Below are 19,608 nucleotides of genomic sequence, written 5' to 3'. Positions count from 1 at the left end.
CATGGTGTGATCAATTAAGTTTCATGGCTAGCAAACTGATTTGTGGACTAAGGAATATATGTAATGGGCAACTGGACAGAAAGGCTAATTTATGCTTCACAACTCATAAATTTGTTTCCTAGTTTGTAATCGTTTATTTTGCACTACACTCAAAGTCCTGAGTTCAATTTCTCTCTCATAATATTATTTACATAATGAAAAATAAATAAAATTCTAGTAATTTAGCTTAATTAGCATTTCATGCATAGTTATTGATCAATGAATCTTAGCCATCGATTTAAACGTCATTTGGGCTTTGTGAGCAGGCTCATCATAGTTCATGAATTTCCAAGGAATTATTACAAATTTGGGACAAGGTAAGTGGAAAACAAAACATCCAATGGCACAAAGGAAAAGTATTATATAATTATGCGAGTTCCTCAAGTTAAAGGTTCTTCTACCTTATCATTGTTCTAAGTTTGGAAAAATTTTGAGTGTAATCGGTGATATATCTTTATCTGAGTGTTTCACTTATTATGTTTGAGGTAATTTATCCCGGTGATAGGATAAGATTTCTTCCCAAGTCGAATTGAGATTCTGATCGGATGCTAAAGTCTCACCCTTAGTTACTCGACATCTATAAAAATCAACGGATGCTAAAACATGAAGTTTTGGTAGAAAGAAGTTAAGCAAAACAAAATGTGGATAAACACATAACGATCCTCACAATTTTAGGTCACTTTCCTTTCCAAATGGAAACAAAAATAGGTCGAGTTTGTTAATGGCAGTGATCTTGGAATTGAATACAAAACGAACATGGCAATGAACAGTGGACCCCAAACCTTATCTGTGGAATTCACTATCTTTTTAACAATCAAAAGTAGAAATATTGCAAGAATAATAATATTTGCTCCACTCATTAAATGATAAGAAATCGCAACATTTAAAGTATGCGGAAATTATTTCTCCAACATTCATCTCGCTGAAAAGAAGCAAAATAGATCGAAAATGAAACAAAATGTTCATGCTGTTATTTGCCAACTCTCATGGTAAATCTAAGTTGCATGAATATATAGAATCGAGTAAATCGAAAATATATCCATCTTAAAAGGAAAAAAAGTGTCCATGTACTATAATGGTTTCTGTAAAATTTACTCTGTTGAGTGGACGGTAACGGAAACTATGAGCGATGGTCATCAAACCCGTTGTCGAAGTTGAGAGAGTAGCTCTGAAGATCATAGCTGTACCGGTTGTAGCTCTTTTGCCATCCCAAACCTTGTTTCCATTGTGATTTCAGCTTCCAAAACAACTGCCTCAAAAGATATGAACTGCGGCAATAACCCATTGAGGATGCACTGCTTTGATTGCCAACAAGCTTGACCTCAGACCCAGCGCTTGCGATTCTCTTCAATGGCTTCAAACACTGGATTTTCCAACAGACAGAGATGCTAGAAACTTTCATATTTTTAATTCCTCCTCCACCTTGACCGTGTGCCATTTTATAGAGAGATGGCTGGAAGCAAAAGGAAGCAGCAAGAATGATGGTGTAACTAGAAACAGGTAAAGCCACAGATGAAGCTTTCAAGTAACAATTCCCACTAGCAGGCATCATCAACAACATGTCGCATTCTCATTGGTCGGAGTGGATAAACGTTACAATCAACAATCAAATAAACTTTTTTTGACACTATTCCAGGTCCTATAGGACCCAGATTTGAGAAGGAATTGATGACTTGCCTCAAGTGATGTAATGTCAGTAAAGGGAGAAAAGCACTTTTTGAAAAAAGTTGATTTTTCTTATCTGTTGTTTTTTTGCTTCTGATTCAAAGGAAGCTTGACGGCGAAAGTTCCTGGAAGCATATAAGTGGAATGAGATCGACTCTTGTGCCCAAGGTATCACACCGGCCATATCATACCTACAAGAACAATAGAGTAAACTTATTAATCATTTTCTGTGAACTTCATATAGTGTTTTCATCACATGGTTGGTCACAAAAGGCCCCACAAAGTCACCAAAAATTGTGTCGTGTAGATCTTCGATACCAAGATGATTAAAACAAATAATTAAGCAAAATTGTGCTTACATACAAAGCATATATCTGAGCAAAATATAACACTTACACAGTTACACTACTGCATTTAGAATAGTCACAAGTTCCCCAAACCAAAAAAGAAAATACTCCTTTCAAATTTTCTTTCGTTCCAACTTCAAAGGATTTATTAGATTTCAACTTATATAGTTAGTTCCATAAATCTAAGCCTACATAAATTAATCTGTCTAACACTTCATATAACGAGCAATAAATGATTAATGGAGTAGAAAATATTCAGATTTGCATGGAGGATAAATATGCTTACAGATGACTAGCAAATATTTCTAAACAGTTATCGGCGACTTCAGGCTACGTGAGAGCCATTGACATGAAAAATGTAAAGGCACCAAATTCTCTCGGCAAGTTCACCTGGAATTAAGTTACGAGTTAATTCTAGAACTTCCTTTAAGCATTATTTTAAGAGAAAAGGGAAGGGGACGACTGTTCAATTAATTTAATATACTTACAGTCATTGTGCTCCTTCTTGTCATTAGCACAGTTGCAGCATCTGCAAAACAAAGTGTGTGTGAATTTCTGACTGTAACAGAATTATTGTCTCGCGACAATCATACATCTGGGCAAATATTATAGTAGAAGAGTTAAAATAGAAAAACCTCATTGTTGAAAAATCTCCTTGAAACTGAATCTGAATTTCGCTCAAGTAAAGTCTAAACAAGGGTGACCTGCAGTAAAAAGTATTGCATAATTCATTTACAAAACACACTTGAAAACAAGTGATAAAAATTCCATAAAACTAAACTAGTTTACGATGTCATATAAGATATCACAATCAGTCATTCTTATTAATGGATATGTACTTATTAAAACTATTTCAATAGAAAATAAAAAAGGCGCTTAAACTAAACAAATGTAAAGGGGGGAAATTAAAACCATTCAAAACATATGACTCGGTTCAGTTCATATTCCAAAATTAATTCAAAGTCCACAGCACATTCAAGCATTTCAGAGAATGTATAAGAATATACCAGGAAGGAATTGCAACGGCTGCAAGAACTGGGAATACTTTCCACAACTGATGCATCTGATTTCCCAGAAATCCACTCAAATACTCGAGAATGTCACTTCCCTAGTTTCACACATATAAGACACCCATGATTAGAAATGCAAGGAAGACAAAACATGAACCAGCAATGAAGAACAGAGAAATCCCAAAGCTGCAGAGTAGCAGACACTCAGGCACGCGGGCAAAAAGGACACGAAAAGAAAGTAATTAATAATGGCATGCATAGCAAATTTTACGTGTACAAGTGTACACCACACACACGCACACATACGTATACTTGTAAGTATTTAATATTGTACCTTTGTACATGTTGCTTCCTGTTTAGATTTAAGATCTGTAGATCTTCCATGAAGTAAGTTGCTTACTTCATTATATTGCTCTAAAATATTTTTGTAGTCATGAGAAATTGACATCAAATGTTCAATTAGAGAAGTCCATCTGCTTGTAATACACCCTAGTAACAAGAGCTCCTGATTCAAGAGAGGAAAAGCATTCAGTTATTATTGTGAGTAAAGTCAGTTAACATATCCAGTTTCATAGTTTGACATTGTCTTGTAGGATGTGCAAGGGGCAAAAATTTCTAGGATAAGAAACAAGAGTACAGTTTATTCCTAAGATAGAAATTGACTATATTATTAGGCACCAAAAACTCTCTTATGAAAGAACTGCATGGTATGCCATCTGTGCACATGCAGGGGAGATGTTAATTGTATACAAGCTTAGGGCACATAACCAGGCAACCTTGAAAATAAGGAATATTTATTGTCGGAGAGAATCAATCGTTCAAGGGATTTATAAAAGTAAAAATAAGAATTCAGTCTAAGTTGGTAATTTCTTTCTTGAACTGAACTTACAATTGTCTCGCACAGACCGTCATCACTGCTTCCTGCTGAAATATTCAAATTTAACCTTTCAAAAATCTGTACCCACTGAATCTTCGGGGCTGCAAATATCATACTGGCACCTGACACCAACCGAATAGTTCTCTTATCAAGAAAATAAGAGAGATTCTTTGATTTCCATCGGTTCCATGTCATAGAACCAAGCAACCACTCTACAATCCTGAATAAGGAGCCACAAGATATTCAGTTCAGGCCCCAGCATCGAGAATCCAACAGTAATATTTTGATTTTGCATGCAAACTTTTCTAGAAATATAAAAGAAAAAACGCGTAACTCAACTAATTGCATCTTAGAAAACGAATTTATGGCAGACATACTACCTTTACCAAGAAACTAGCCACTTACTCCTTAAACCAGACACATATAGTAAACGACTCTACTATAACTCCTCGCACCATGCGGTACGCATAGGGAACAATTCACTTCACTCACACACATTACTAACTCTTCCCCAAAATACAAGTTTGTACACACATATCCCACTTACTCTGGAGCATTTTCATGCTTTAGTTGTCCCTTAAGCAAGTTATCATCAAACTCGCTCCAACTGCTATGTCTGACACTTTGAGAAAGAACATCTAAGCCTGCTTCAACCGATGTTATGAAAGACACAGTAGACCACCTCCTCAAGATCTCTTGGACCACATACCTTGTGAAACCATCAATGCCACAATTTTCAGTCGTTGTAGCTGGTGCAATTCTTTGATCAAGCGATGTGTTCTGCAATTTCAACTTGTTGAAGTACGCATTCAGAAAGTCATGCTCAGTTTCCGATAGCTCCTCGAGATCCATCTCCACAGTTGCCGTCAGCAAAGCTCTTAGATGTACATCCCTCAAAGGCAATGTATGAATGAGATGTTCTAATACAAAGCGCCGTGCCTTAGCAAGATTAGCAGACGACAGATGAGCAAGACCCTGGTTTATCACAAATAACTATGACTTAACAAACAAGTTCACTTAAAACATTCAAGGTGTCAAAACAAAAATCTTCACAAATTTACAAAACTAAACCTTAGGGAAAGAAGCAGCTGATGTCATTTCAGATAGAGCTGCATCAAGTTCCTCCACAGAATTCGCATAATCATCTGAGCTAAAACTTCCGAAAACCTGATAATAACACCGAAACAAGATCTCATCTTTCGGTTCCCAAATGAAAGAACAATGGAATTCAGAGATACCCTTGTTACTTAAACGAAATAAATTGCGAAAAAGTAGTGAAAATTTGACCTGCTCAAAGAAGAGGCCCCATTGGAATGCTTTCTTGACGTTGTGAGAGTCCCAGTGGGCAATTTGACCAGACGATTGGTACCCAGAAAGCAGAATCAGTATATCTACGAACCCTTTGATCAGATTCACGACTTCTTCCATGGAGATTTGTGGGTGCCTCCAACCCATAGTCTTCTTCCTTCCGCCTCTGAAGCCCAAAAGACTCAACTACCCAAGCTCTTCCAATGTAAATGTTCAATGGAAATACGAATTGGAGGATACGATTGTCAATTTCATCAAAGAGGTGGAGCGGCGGCGTCTGGCTGTTTGGGTTTGTGATTTTCCCGCCCTCTAAATGTCAATTTTTCTCCATATGGACCGCACGACGCCGTTTTACCCAGTTCGAGCGCGGACAATGACGCTGATTACAAACGACGTGTCGTATAGAGGGTACTTATCCTCCTCGATCAGAACTGGAAACCCAGCAGTTCGAAGATGTCCCTGCTCATCTCCCCCCACCTCCCAACTCCGCCACTCCACAAACCCAGCACCTCCAGACGGACCAAACACAAACCCAGCATCTGCCACGTCAGCGCTAAAATGTCCAGCAACAGCCAACCGCCGGACCCGACTTCCCTCCTCTCCTCCGTCACCAAGCTCCTGTGGGGCCCGTCCCTCCCGCCCGGCCTCCTCATCTCCGCCGTCCGAACCGCCTGGCACTCCACGTGGCGCATCATGATGTCCCAGCTTGCCCCCTCCGACCCCACCCTCGGCTACACCAGACCACCCTCCAAATTCCGCGCCTTACCCAACCAAATCCCCCGCCAGTCCCAAACCTCCCTCCACCTCTACGTGGGCCTCCCCTGCCCCTGGGCCCACCGCACCCTCATTGTCCGGGCACTCAAGGGCCTCGACGACGCCGTTCCGGTCTCGATCGCCGCCCCGGGTCTCGACGGCTCTTGGCAATTCAGCAACTCCGCTATTTCCGACCCGAATCCCATTGCCCCCGGCCCGGATAAAGCAAACGGATGCAAAACTCTGAAGGAGGTGTATAAATCCAGGGCGGGAGGGTATGACGGAAGGTCCACCGTGCCGATGCTTTGGGACTCGAAGAGGAAAGAAGTGGTCTGCAACGAGAGCTATGATATAATCCAATTGTTCAACTCGGGACTCAATGAGTTGGCTCGTAATCCGGGTTTGGATCTTTCGCCAGCTCCATTGAAGCAGAAAATTGAGAAGTGGAATAGCATAATCTACCCCAACGTCAACAACGGAGTTTATAGGTAATTAGTTACTAATTAATCCTCTAATTCTTTGTTGTTTCGACTATAAACTACTCTTCTAAACTACTGTGATCGTATATGGTGATTCGAATTTGGTGGAAGAAAAAAACGACTGACTTAACTCACGTCTGCATTTAATTCACTTTTGAGTAGGGAAATATGCACGAATTGAACCGATTATCAATTGTTTAGTGTCGTTAAGTTCTATTTTTTATTGAAAGTTTGAAACCGGTTCTATTTGCGTTTGCATCCGTTTTTGCTCTTACAGTTTGTGCCGATTTTCGCAGATGTGGGTTTGCTCAGTCTCAACAAGCATACGACACGGCGGTGAACGAGTTGTTCGATACACTGGACACGATCGAGGATCATTTAAGCAGTTCGAGATACTTGTGCGGAGGCGAACTCACACTTGCAGACGTTTGCTTGTTCACCACGTTAATCCGGTTCGATCTCGTCTACAACGTGTTGTTCAAATGCACCAAGAATAAGCTCATCGAGTATCCCAACCTTCATGCTTACACGCGTGAGATTTATCAGGTACCGCTGCCTTCTGAACCTTCACTCCGACGAAGTTACTGGTTTTGTTTTATCGAGCACTGATGAGAGTTCGGTGTTTTTCTGCAGATTCCGGAGGTCGCAGAAACTTGCAATTTTACTGCAATTATGGAAGGGTACTACAAAACCCTTTTTCCGCTTAATCCGGGCAGCATTCAACCCGTCATGCCCGCCGGATCCGAGCATGAAGTCCTCTTAAGACCTCACAACAGGGACTCGCTGTTGCTTCAAGGCAACAGCGCAGCGGCGCTCTATGTTTCTTGAGCCATACAACAACTCAGTTCAGATGTGTATTTTGTATATTTTGGTGAACCAGACAGGATTATAAAGATAGCATATAGGCATTTCCGAGTACATATTTTTCCATTTACACAACGCAAAATGCAACCGAGGAAAATGCATTATATAGCATCGCCATATTGGCAGCCATATAGAACTAGTCATTTAAGCAGTACCGCTAGCCTCTGCAAACACCGCATGCGGGCAGTGTCTGACCAAAAATTTACCATCAATGGCATAAAGGCACCAAATGGGACATATATGTATAAAACCCTGTACAAAAATCCAAAAGATCTACCCTCGGCTTGATTCTGCACCTACGCTTGAGATACTACCAACTGTCGACGCACTGACCCCTGACATAAATTACTTGAGGTACATTCCCGGCGTTCACCTTGCAATGGATGCAGATCTAGATCCTATTGCGAGTAGAAGAGAAAAGGTTAGCATCAGAAGCAACATGTGATTACAAGAACAATCAAAGAGTGCCCCAGTTATTGATGAAATCGGATGAAACTTTGAACTCGGACTAATAAATATCAACCATGTATTGAGATAAGTTGGGCTAGAAAATGATCATCGCAGACAAACAAGGGATGTGCATCTTTGGTGCAAGGGGCACAAATGGAAAATACACTTACTATTTGAACGTTTCATGTTCCTGCAGAATTTGCTGCCACATAGGCACTGGAACACCTTAACAGGATGATCATGGTCGTCGAAGTCAATGCCATAATCCTGCAAAAGCATCCCGAATAGTGCAGTTAAGAGGGGCACATAAATCCAAAGAGTCATTTATACAATACTATATCTATATCCAGGGCCGTCACCAAAATTATACAATAGTATCACGTAATGCAGCCTAAATAGGAAATTGATCTGGACGTACTAAGGTATCATTTTGTGCTTGAACATTTTTAAAGGATGAAGCTAAGTGTTGTCTTCGGGATAAGCTCAAGTCAGCAGACCATATTTGGATACATCAATCTGTTGTGTGGTGGTAAGTTCAAAGTAGGTACTCGCGCATCAGGTATGTTTCACTAAACCATATCAATCAACCGTTCTCCTTTATGCATTTTTATTTCAATGAGAATGAGGCCTTTCACAATCAATAGATAAATGGTTCTACCGAAAATCAATTCACCGTACAACTTCTAAGAAGTAGAACTGGCTTCGTGAAGTCAATTGAACTATAAAAAGTAGTAATGAAGATCACTTGTAGATATGGCATTTAACGTACATATTCCCATAACCAATCGAGCACCATTACCAAAATTAGTTATGAAACCAAAATCAGAAAAAAACTTTTACAACTCATCAATTTGGTGAAATTTAAAATGAAAACATTTGATTGAAATGGAATTACAGTGGGTTTTATCTTGATAAAAGATCATGGTAAGACTTGGCTCTATAAATACAAGACTAAACCAAGAAATAAACTTCCAAAGCCGCCTAAGAGTTTCAGCATTTTAACTACCCACAGAATAAAATAAATAATAAATAAATAACTCTTTCATTGATGATTCATTCGTGTTTAAAATGATTAATAAAAAATTCATTCAGATTATGCTAAAACTTATAAGATAAAATTTCTCACCCAAGTAAGCTCTTCCAAGGCATTTACTTTTCTTGTTGTGAAGAAGGCAAGCTGCACAAGACGACATAACAATATTTATACTTGGTACCTTGAAGAATTATGTGTACAACAAAGTAGATAGCTATAATTATGCAAACGAAGGATCAAAGGTTCCATACATGATAATAGCAATGATCTGGGGTCTCCACTTCAACTGGGATTTCAGCCAAGTTTGCATCCAGACATCTAGCATAATATGCAAAAGAGATCCCACAGTAGTAAATATGTTAGTAAAAGAAGCATAAAGTATCACATGAATGGAGGTCATGACTAAACCAAAAGTACAGGCAAACAACGAAGTGGCATTACCTGTGATTAATAAACCTGGCAACATTTCCATAGTTTGTAGCATCCAAACAGAGAGCTTCTTCATCCCTCAAATCTGCTTTGGAAGCCCAATTTGCATCCAGTAGCACTGGATAGGGACGCTTGCCACTTCTGGAGCTTTTAATGTTCCTCTCATGTAACTCTTTGCTGGTTAAAACCTCTCCAACGTACTCGCACACAAAGGCACCTTTCGGCAGGTCCTCCAAGGTTTGGAGACCCCATCCTTTTCCTTCAGAAGTGAAAAATACCTGGAATACAGCGCAAATCAAACAAAGTGTTACAAAAAGTATTATAGACAAAAACCTTGTATTGACATGTTATCTTTCGAGAATATAACCACTAAAACCCATGAACAATTTATGCACAAGATTTACATCAATAAGAAAACAAATACCCCACTCCATCAACTAACAATAATCAGAAAGAGCATTCTGAATAGATTCTAACCTGCAACTTGCAATTTAAGCCTCTCTGGACTACTCGATTTCCACACTGTCTATGGCAGCCACACTTGCTCCAGCATTCTTTAATAAATTGCCTCCTTAAGTGGCCCTTGCATGTTTCTAAACAATCATCATTCTTGACTCTTTCAAGTGGGCAGCTTTTACAATAGAAAGGACGGTGTTGTTGAGGGTTGCGAGTCATAGAGATACACTCTTCCAAGAAATCATCGTTTAGAAGGCCTTCTCGCGTGTAAGCAAAATCCCCCTCAGTCTGAGATGCACAAACACAAGGTACAGACGCCAATAGGCAATCACCAAAGCAAGTTGGGCAGCAATTTGCGTCCCCAATACCAGAAAGGCGGAAGTTAATAGCAGCATCTTGGAAAACAAGGCTCTGGGAGATATAGAAGAAGGATGGTGGATATTCATTGTTTTTTTCATTTACCCATGGTATTTTGACTCTTTCTTCTCCTTTGGTTATGTCATTTATGTCATGATAACTCCTTAAATCATCAGAAGGTAGATCACAATGTTGTACAACAACCAGACCACGAGAGTCTTCCAGTTCACCTTCCTTATCAACCTCAGCAAAACCATTAGAATCAGCTCTCTCACCTGCTTGTCTGGATTCACCAACACCATTCAAAGACAAGGGTAGTCTTGGAACTTGAGAAGCAGTAACGGCAGTAGGGCATTCAATACTAACAGGCCCATTCAAAGATTCCTTAGTTCCATGCACAGAATCGCAAGCAGTAGTTTTTTTCAATGCATCAAGATTTGGTGATACACTTATAGATCCATCCTGTGATTCACCATTGGAATTAGTTCCCAGTTCCAAGAAGCTCTCACACATGTGCCCCAACAGATTCTTTAGAGAAAAGTTTGGGTCAATGATTTTGTATGAATGCAGATATTTTTCCTCCGTCAATTTTACGACGGCATCTAGCTTAGGCATATGAAAATCTGGTCGTCCAACAGCTGAGTTGCAACTGAATGAAAGCTTTACCTCTCCCAGGGGTGAAGACGCAACTTCTAAGTTAGAAGATTCCTCTTCAACGGTTGCAAACTCAAAGTTCGTATTCCTTTCATTACTTGAAGCTATGATATCACTTCTTGTACTTTCTCTCTCCTGGGCTGCCACAGGTTCTTGATTATTTTGTTCCCGAGTTGCACCATTTTGGATTGGAGGGTTTTCTTTACTTGAGGGATCTGCAAAAGACCAAAACAAAAATTATTGTACAAAAAGATCATTGAAGGTAATAATAATTACCCATAAAAGTTTATGCCAGTGTTATAATACCCAAAAAAGTTTATTCCACAATGTATTATTTTTTATGTTAAAATTGGCATTCATAGATATATTTAATTCATGGTTAAAGTGGTTTATTTTGGTTCCTGGGTCCAACTATCCATCACGTGAGATATCAATGACAGCATACTATAAGGCGAACAAAGTACCTGGAAGGATGACTGCTATAGGAACCTCATCTTGTGCCATGTCATCAGTGAAGGGCTCATCTTTAGGCTTCATTAATTGATGAGAATCAACCCTCTGTTTCGGCAAAAAAATGATGCCTGACTCAGTACTTCGCTTTCCACGCTGTGCCAAGGGATTAGACACAACTGGTTGCTTGCCCTTATATTTGTTACCCAGATGGGGTGAAACTGGTTGCTGCAATTCAGCCCTTGAGTCAGGTGACCGTGTAATATCCCGTGGCAACATAGAGTTGCAGGTACTTGGGGATGGTGAAAGTAGACCCCCATGAGTTTTTCGCAACCTTTTCAGGGGGCGTTCAGGTTGATGAGGCTGTGTCAATGCTTCCCCCATATTATCCTCTGGCTAGAATATAATAGACCAAAAGGTAAGTTAGCAGATATAGGTAAAAGGGTGAGAATGTGTGAAACACAAGCAAGGGAGTTAGGTGTACATACATCAGCATTTGTAGATTTCTTCTTCTGTGATGAACCCTCATCACCACTTGAATGTATTCTTTTCGAGGGACGAGCAGGTTCACGACGCAGCTGAGGCTCTTCTTCCATATCTTCCTCCTGATAGGTAACAGGACATAATATGTCAGGAAATGCAGCAACAGATATGTCAGAAACTATAGCCACAAGGTTGAGAAAAACAAGAAATGGAGCGACAGAACCAACATAATTCAAATTACATACATCATAGTTCTTGCTTTTCTTCTTCTCCTCCTTCTCTTCCACCCCCTAACAGAATAAATCAAAATCAAAAAGACATAAATAGAGAGACAGAGAGAGGGCAAACAGATAAAGAGAATGGAAATGGAATAAAGAATGCCTGACCAAAGAGAAAAGAAATACACCTGAGTATCCTCCGCGTCAAATATAGCATCTAGAAGAACTCTATAATTTTCTTCTTCAATCAGCTCCCAGTTTCTGTCAAATAATCTTAAGAGATTTTTCAACACTGGTTTGACCTGTTTTTCATTAATACCAAGCTCTGCCATTGCTTTAAAGGCTGCGCTCACTCTTGGATTCGGCGCCATCACTGTCCGCTCACCACTTATTTCAACTGTGAGCTTCCCAATGCAAAATGTACCTACATTTTCCAACAAAAATGAGAAATGATGCCCAAATAGGAGTTTAAAAAATAGATATGCTAGTTCATTACACAATAGAAAGGCTACCACCATGAACCCTTGAAACCAAAAATGCAATCGACATAAAAGTATTAGAGGTTTCACCGTGACACTCAACAACAATCAGATGTTCCAATATCTTTAAAACACTACACAAGCAACAGTCTTTCAAAATCCATACAGATGATAACAGATTTAACTGATAGTTCCTAGTTGTATATATGCTAATTTCATCTTTCACTTCGCACCCTTCCAGCATAAACTAAAGAGCCCCAATTTGGAAATTCGAAAACAATATTATGTTTCTACTAGAAAAGCACCAGAGGAAGTCAATATGAAACCGAATCGTACATACACATCCATCAAAAGGGCCAAAAGACTAACATTAGTTCAGGTATCTATAGAATGAACACAGAAAACTCTCCCTCCTCTCTCTCCCATACGGGGGGAGAGAGAGAACGCGAGAGCTCACAAAAACAGAACCTGAAGCAACAAAATCTACATGCATGCAAAGTACAGCACTAATAATAACAAAAATCTTACCAAGAAAACCGCTTTGGAGCTTGATTCAGTCTACCAACACCTGAAAATCACCCAAAAACAACAAGTGTAAGAAACCACAAGATATTTTCTTTGACCTACATTTTCTCAGTAATCAAACAGAATTTCCACAAATATACTCCTAAAACCAAAAGCGCAAGCAAGCTTCAATCAATGTACCCAGAAATAGCGAATGAAAACCCAGAACCCAGAACTTGAAAAGGTTTCCGGAAAGTACTGTACAGAGCAGAAAAATGCTTCGGAAAACCCCCAAAAAGAAACGCGAAATTGGAAAACGGAGAGGTTTCAAGGATCGAAATTGTTTTTGAAAACCAAAAATTTGAAATACGGGTAGCGAGCTTACCAGCATTTCTGAAGAAATTGGGGGGAGTGAGAGTGTTTAGAATTAGGGTTTTTGAAATTTGATCCGATTTTATCCACTATTCACTCTGTCGCTTACCCACTATTCACTCTCAGTGGACGTGTAACTGCGTGAACACTTGTCATGTCCTGGGGGCGAGTACACGAACGTCTGAAATATTTTGTTCAGAATTTGATAACTTAGTTTATGTGTTGTGGCAGCTGTGCTATCATGCCCCTGAATGGTAAAATTCTAAATTTCTTTTAATTTTGTTAGACGATAAATTTATTAGATTAGAAAATTAATAAGATTTAAATTTATTCCGTGCTACAAGAGTAATACTTATTTTTTGTATACATCAATTTCTTAGATGGTAGATTCACACATAATAAAACAGATTAGAAGGTAACTAACTACTAACTAAATCAAACATTTTATCTCTAATTAGAAAGAATAGTCTTTTCCGAACGGGAGTTTTGTTGATGATTGCATTCAGGTGATCTTTTATATCAACATATCAACGTTGTGGGTTAGACCAATAACCTAAGGTTGTGTGCCTACTCTATTTGCAGTCAAATTTGAATGTCATTCAATTTAAATTAGAGTACTTTAGAAAATATCATCTTATCAGGCATAACAATCTCTCGAACAAAAGAAAAAACAACAATTGTACAAAGGTCTAGACTTTAGTGATAAATAAAAAATACTTTTACTTGTAATTTGTTTGCTCGCTAAAACAATTGAGTGCTACAACATCAAATTCTAAAAATAACGCACAAAATTCCATTTGTGGCCAATTAGTAATGCCATGTTTAGATATTAAAGCCGAGTTTATGGAAGTCTATATATTACCATGATGAAATATAAAAGACGGAGGTGACTTGATGGTTAAAGACGAATTCCACACCCATACTTCACACGACACGTCTTGGGATCGATTTCTGGTGTTGGGGAATAGCGTGATGGTGGTCACGGGAGCCTGAAATGCCTCTATAAGTCTTTCTGCCCTAGAATGATAGACTGCCGTGGCGAAACCACCAATTAATCCTCTTAAAATAAATAAATAATAAATAAATAAATAAAAAAAACAAGGATATAAAAGAAATTTTACGGTTGGCACATCTTCTCCTGCAAATCGATGACAAAATATTAACCCAGTGCTTAGCGTTGAATGCTAGGTGTGAATTCATTGTTCCTGACTGAATGTCATCGTCGTCGTCAACTTTGCAATCTTTTACTTCAACATATTCAATCCATATAACCTGCATTGCATGGTACAGAATGGTCATAACCCTTGCACTTTATATCCTCTTTTATATAAGAAAATAATCAGATAGGAAGAGTTTGTTTGAAGGAGACAACCGACAACATAAGCATAAGCATGGATATGAAGGTGAGGGAAGGAGACAACCGACAACATAAGCATGGATATGAAGGTGATGAAAAAGAAAGTACTTAGTTTTTTTTCTTTTGTCGGATTTATCGAGCGTTTTCAGTCTTTCTATAAGCAATCTCAAACATAACTTAAATGACATGGCAAGCTTAGGAAATCTCACCGCATCAACCATAGTAGTTATCAAAAACCTTGGAGAAAAAAGAAGAATGGCACGCTCAGCGGAGATTCAACTTTCATTCCGGGTGAAGGTGGAGTGATCTTGAACATTTGTTGGATATCCTCGATTGAACCGAGTGGTGGAAGGCTCATCTTGCAAGCTTTTGCGTTGATAGCCATTGTCATAACCTCTCCGTAAGCTGCAAGGCAGATGTTATTTGCCTCTTGTAGCTGTAGGAACCCGTTATCAGATTTATCATCCATGTCTTCATCAGAAGAAGACTCATCTGGATCCGAGGAGATTGCTAATAAAGGTTGTCCTTGAGAATAACAGTTATATTTCTGTGAAATAACATGCCATCATACAACAAAACATAGCAGCTTAACAGGAAATTTATGGCTTTCGCCAAATGTCGACACTTGAGAGTCCAACGTTACTAAATCTTTCGATTTTTTGATAAATACAGAAGCGCATATAATAATTAAAATTGAGAGGTGTCATACCATATTTCCATCTTTGATTGAAGGGAAAACGTCAAGCCTCCAAAAAAACCACCAACAGGCTCTGCAACTAGAGGGCAAAAAAATCAAGTGAGATCAATACATTCAGCAACAAGTTAACAATAACAAACAACAACAATTGTTATAGTACCAAAAACAAATATCATTAATCATTGGAAGAAAATGAGAAAAAAAAATCAAAGAATTCATGGTGAGTTGGGATTTAAAAAAAGAAAATATGACTTAACATGGCGGAGATAACAAGAAAAGGAAAAATAGAAAATTTGAAGGAATCAGGTTGAGATAAAGATTAATGCTTCAAAGTTTATACCTGATAATTAACTATCGAATTCACTATTTGTGGATCATGGAAGTCAAACTTGAGGCATACAAGAAAAAATATTATTATTAAATTATAGTGCTAGTAACATCGTCTCTTGTTAATTACTAGATCAGTTTTTTGAGACAAAGAAAAGGTTTATGGTGAGATGTACTTGTCACTCTTTTATAACTCAAATATTTGGTCAGCAAAAGGCAAATAGCGTAAATGAGTTTTTCTATCTCTCTAATTACGTGATGTGCATAAAGAGCTAAAAAGAAAACTGATATAACCCTCGTTGTATGGTATCAAGGATGCATTTTCTCAAACTTTTAGTCAAAGCAGCGACGGATTGTGTTCATAATCATGGATATGCTAGTAATCCCTAAAAAGAGTAAGGAGAAAAGGAAACAAAAAATCTCAAAAATCTGTTTCTTGTTGACTAAGCAAAGGATGTAAGCTTTAGTGAATCATTAATCGATCTGTACAATGCTAAAGGGTACGATCATTAACCATGCATTGATGCTTCTGAATATTTCCTCTTTTGCTTCTTCTGGGAAGCCTGTCGACTTTCTTCATATGAGTTTCTTCGTGTGTTAAAACCTTCAAACGGATTAGAGTGCCACCTTGCCGCTGCAGCCTGTCTTTTTTTTTTTTTTTTGCGTGTGTTGCGCGTATTCTCACAATGTCTTCTTTAACATGCCTATCAATTTCATTTTTCTTTTTGGAAATTTTATTTTCAAAATTTTAATAAGCACATACATAGCATATGTACAATTGCTAGTTCTTAATTAGAGAAAGACAATCTTAGGTATTTCGAATGATTTATCAAATTGAGGTGCTCTTTTTATACATATAGAGAATAAAAATACTCAAAATATTAAAATATGATTTGAACCGCTAAAGTTTAAACAACCTTAAATGCCTAAAATCCATCTTATGCAGTGGCAAGGTAACAGTTTATTTCGTCACATCCTTTCCTGTCCGAAAATGTATCTTAGGTCACAAACAAACTTCGAAAACCCCAAATTACCATTCAACGCACACTAGAAAACACTATTCACTCTAAGTTTTGCTATATTCACGTTGAAATTTGGCAAATTGTGGTTGGATTAATTAAGCACTCAATCTGCTAAATATACAGAAAAGTTGAAGGAAAACTTAAATTTTATGTCTATGCTTTATATATAGAAGCGTGTTATATCTCAATTGGTGAAGCAAAAGGGTAGAGGCAACAACAATCTTGTTGCTCACACAATCACTTTAGAGACTAAAACTCTAATTCCCATGTCGACACGATCTTCTTTCAGGCCACTGCTGTGCTGCAAACTATCAGGCCACTGCTGTGCTGCACACACACACACTATGCATGGCATGCGAGTACAGCTTATCAAATATTGAAAAATGTACGCGTTCTTAATTGCAGTCAGAATGTCAAACCAATATATATATGCAAAAGCACGGGGTCAAAAATGATCCAATCAGTGTACTCCAAAGTCCAGGTTTTGCAGCAAAAGAATCAAATCAGATAATGAACCCAAACGAAATTTGTAATTTGACTTGAATAAATATTCTGTAACTTGAATTCAATAAACAGCTTAATTTAGTTTTGCTAACAACGATATGATCTCAAACACATCAAATTAATGAGGCATATCAAAGTAATTATGGGACCAAACTGAGTTAGATTTGGATTTGGTTTCACGGTACAAGAGGGCAGAAGCGAGATACTCATACGAGCAAAGGAGTTATTAAAAACTAAGGTTACCGAGGTTAACCAAACAATGTTAACGACAAAACATGTCTTCGTATTCTCTAAAATTTAATTTTTTTCGGACAACTTCGGACACCTTTTGTGTTTATAAAGAAATAGATGATCAAACACGGCCAAAATGGCTACAAATACAAAAGACACGTGCCTAAATAAGTTAACTCTTACTCTATGCATACTAAAGAGGGGTATCAAACTTTAGCTCCATTATGGCCCTAAAATCAAAATCAAGGTACCCAATACGTTGAACTCTATGCCTCTCTAGTGTGTTTAAATCAAAGGAGCGTACAACCTTTGTGCCCAAAAGGGCAATAAAAGCTAGCAAAGCTACAAAAACACAAAGCCGGCCCAAAAAGCACCCCCTCCAAAAAAAGCCAAGCTCCTTGTTTTTCAACTAAATCCAAATCTCTAGAAATCTCGGAGAGCACCTCGCCAACGAAACTCCAAACCCCTTGTTAAACCTTCCATGGTGTGAACAAATTTCATGTCCCACAACCCAAAGATGGTTCTTCACACTTCCAAGCCCTCCCCTTCCATCTTCTCTTCTCTGTTTTTCGTCACCCTCTTCGCCTCCTTTCCTTTGTCCACCATTTCTGCTGATCTCACAAACTTGATCTACAGAGGCTGTGCAAACCAAAACTTCCAAGACCCAAATGGAATTTATAAACAAAACCTCAAATCTCTGTTTGAGTCTCTGGTTTCTCAGTCGTCGCAAAAGACTTACTTTTCCACCACCTTTGGCGACGGCCAAAACGCAATCTTGGGGGTGTACCAATGCAGGGGAGACCTCAGCACATCCGACTGCAAGCCTCTGTGTGAAAAAGATTCCACCTTTGGCCAAGAAACTCTGTGGGGAAGTCGTAGCAGCTAGAGTCCAGCTGGGTGGGTGTTACCTGAGGTATGAGGTTGCTGGGTATAAACAGGTTCCAGGGACAGAGTTTCTGTTTAAAATTGTGGGAAAGATCAGGCAAGTGGGGTGAGTGCTGGGTTTGCGGACAAGAGGGATACAGCTTTTGGGATGGTGGAAAATGGGGTGAAAAATGGGAGCGCTGGGTTTTATATTGGGACTTATCAGTCACTGTATATTTTGGGGCAGTGTGAGGGGGATTTGGGAAGTGAGGATTGTGGGGATTGTGTGCAAAGTGCTGATCAGAAGGCTAAAAGTGACTGCAATGGTGCAATTTCTGCGCAGATTTATCTGCAGAAGTGCTATATTAGCTACAAATTTTACCCCAATGGTGTGACAGGCATAACTTCTTCTTCATCTTCATCAGGTAATGTCTAAGACCAAAAAAAAAAACTTTCTTTATCTTTGAAGTATAAATTTTGAAAAATGATTTCCGCACTGCTTATTTTCCTCTGCGTTTTTCTATTTTTATTTAACCGTAGGATTGAACAAATTAAAGAGAATCGAGGGCAAAAACAAAAAAATAACCGAAAATAAAAATGGTGTGTGAAAATCACTGCCGTTTGAATTTTTTTTGGGTCATTCTCTGGAAGGGTTTATACGCTTTGTGTTGATATTTGTTTTGAGCATTTAATTCCAAGTTGTTTTTGGCTGACACACTTTGGTTTTTATGTGGGGTTCTTAAATTTTTTATTTAATTTCTCTTTGAATTATTTAATTTCTGTTGGAGATGCAAGACAAAATATGATGTGGGATCTCTTTGAATTATTTAATTTCCTTTGAAGATGGTAATAAATTGGTATGACGATAGCTGAGAGAGAGAGAGACAGTTGTATGGTGTTTTAGACAGACTCCTTCAGTTTCCTTTTCTTTTACATTTAGTGTCTGTTTCGACGTGCGTTTGATAAAATCACTTCTATTAACAGCGCTTATGAAGTAAAGTGATTTGAAACGAATGCTTAATTGGTGTATGAACTTGCAGGGTCTAGGCACCATACACAGAGGACAGTGGCAATTGCAGTGGGAGGGATAGCGGCTTTTGGGTTTTTAGTTGTTTGTTTGATGTTTGTCAAGCAACTCATGAAGTCTATGAAGAAACATGGTGGGAAGCATGGAGATTACCGCTGAAGATTAAATTAGTGCTTTTTTAATTAAGACAAGTAAGCGTTTTGTACAGCTATTACTATTATATTAGAGAAAAAAAGTTTAATTAATTTAGTGCAGATTACCGAGGACATGAGATGGGTTCGAAGATTGAAACGCTTTTTATGGGATGGGTCAGCAGCAGAGCCAGAAAATCAAAGTCTGCTCTTTGTGTGGC

The 19,608-nt window shown here is 38.4% G+C and overlaps 3 protein-coding genes and 1 pseudogene across 6 annotated transcripts; 2 read left to right on the top strand and 2 right to left on the bottom strand.

Annotated features, from left to right (window-relative positions):
* Positions 1-866: 866 nt before the first annotated feature.
* LOC103959710 lies at positions 867-5,780 on the bottom strand. Of its 3 annotated transcripts, none has more exons than XM_048567732.1 (10): positions 5,226-5,780; positions 5,010-5,105; positions 4,486-4,913; positions 3,951-4,158; positions 3,396-3,566; positions 3,059-3,159; positions 2,687-2,755; positions 2,540-2,580; positions 2,338-2,441; positions 867-1,895 (listed from the first exon to the last, which is right to left on the bottom strand). In XM_048567732.1, exons 1-9 carry the CDS (start codon positions 5,391-5,393, stop codon positions 2,377-2,379), a joined length of 1,347 nt encoding a protein of 448 aa, XP_048423689.1. In that variant the 5' UTR covers positions 5,394-5,780; the 3' UTR covers positions 867-1,895; positions 2,338-2,376. The 3 variants fall into 3 exon arrangements, with proteins under 3 accessions (XP_048423689.1, XP_048423697.1, XP_048423691.1); XM_048567740.1 differs by having other exon boundaries at positions 4,648-4,913; XM_048567734.1 differs by lacking the exon at positions 2,338-2,441.
* LOC103961320 (glutathionyl-hydroquinone reductase YqjG) lies at positions 5,774-7,396 on the top strand. Its single transcript, XM_009373866.3, has 3 exons — positions 5,774-6,487; positions 6,775-7,024; positions 7,112-7,396. The coding sequence occupies exons 1-3, from the start codon at positions 5,805-5,807 to the stop codon at positions 7,304-7,306; spliced, it is 1,128 nt and encodes a 375-aa protein (XP_009372141.2). The 5' UTR covers positions 5,774-5,804; the 3' UTR covers positions 7,307-7,396.
* LOC103959735 (probable inactive histone-lysine N-methyltransferase SUVR2) lies at positions 7,365-14,228 on the bottom strand. Of its 2 annotated transcripts, none has more exons than XM_048567716.1 (12): positions 14,090-14,228; positions 12,880-12,919; positions 12,061-12,296; positions 11,900-11,944; positions 11,660-11,776; positions 11,186-11,567; positions 9,732-10,936; positions 9,267-9,532; positions 9,077-9,143; positions 8,919-8,969; positions 7,963-8,059; positions 7,365-7,740 (listed from the first exon to the last, which is right to left on the bottom strand). In XM_048567716.1, the coding sequence occupies exons 3-12, from the start codon at positions 12,241-12,243 to the stop codon at positions 7,712-7,714; spliced, it is 2,442 nt and encodes an 813-aa protein (XP_048423673.1). In that variant the 5' UTR covers positions 12,244-12,296; positions 12,880-12,919; positions 14,090-14,228; the 3' UTR covers positions 7,365-7,711. The 2 variants fall into 2 exon arrangements, with proteins under 2 accessions (XP_048423673.1, XP_009370375.1); XM_009372100.3 differs by lacking the exon at positions 14,090-14,228 and adding an exon at positions 13,241-13,362.
* Positions 14,229-17,627: 3,399 nt separating this feature from the next.
* Positions 17,628-19,505, top strand: LOC125468231 (annotated as a pseudogene).
* Positions 19,506-19,608: the final 103 nt, after the last annotated feature.

Source organism: the organism of the source record quoted next, unplaced genomic scaffold, assembly GCF_019419815.1.
Source record: "Pyrus x bretschneideri cultivar Hongxiangsu unplaced genomic scaffold, Pyrus_bretschneideri_v1 Contig10, whole genome shotgun sequence".
In the NCBI taxonomy this organism is placed as follows: Eukaryota; Viridiplantae; Streptophyta; class Magnoliopsida; order Rosales; family Rosaceae; genus Pyrus; species Pyrus x bretschneideri.
Note: the sequence above shows the minus strand (reverse complement) of the source record. Positions and strands in the feature narration are given on the sequence as shown.

Bases quoted from the DNA above. Each gene is read 5' to 3' on its own strand.
- LOC103959710 (XM_048567732.1), bottom strand. From the start codon at position 5,393: ATGGGTTGGAGGCACCCACAAATCTCCATGGAAGAAGTCGTGAATCTG. The intron at 5,106-5,225 runs GTCAAATTTTCA...TGTTATTATCAG, and splicing joins GGGGCCTCTTCTTTGAGCAG to GTTTTCGGAAGTTTTAGCTC. The intron at 3,160-3,395 runs GTACAATATTAA...GTGTGAAACTAG, and splicing joins AGGAAGCAACATGTACAAAG to GGAAGTGACATTCTCGAGTA.
- LOC103961320 (XM_009373866.3), top strand. From the start codon at position 5,805: ATGTCCAGCAACAGCCAACCGCCGGACCCGACTTCCCTCCTCTCCTCC. The intron at 6,488-6,774 runs GTAATTAGTTAC...CGATTTTCGCAG, and splicing joins GTCAACAACGGAGTTTATAG to ATGTGGGTTTGCTCAGTCTC. The intron at 7,025-7,111 runs GTACCGCTGCCT...GTTTTTCTGCAG, and splicing joins ACACGCGTGAGATTTATCAG to ATTCCGGAGGTCGCAGAAAC.
- LOC103959735 (XM_048567716.1), bottom strand. From the start codon at position 12,243: ATGGCGCCGAATCCAAGAGTGAGCGCAGCCTTTAAAGCAATGGCAGAG. The intron at 11,568-11,659 runs GTATGTACACCT...ATTATATTCTAG, and splicing joins AGAAATCTACAAATGCTGAT to CCAGAGGATAATATGGGGGA. The intron at 8,060-8,918 runs GTGAGAAATTTT...ATGCTTTTGCAG, and splicing joins CCTTGGAAGAGCTTACTTGG to GATTATGGCATTGACTTCGA.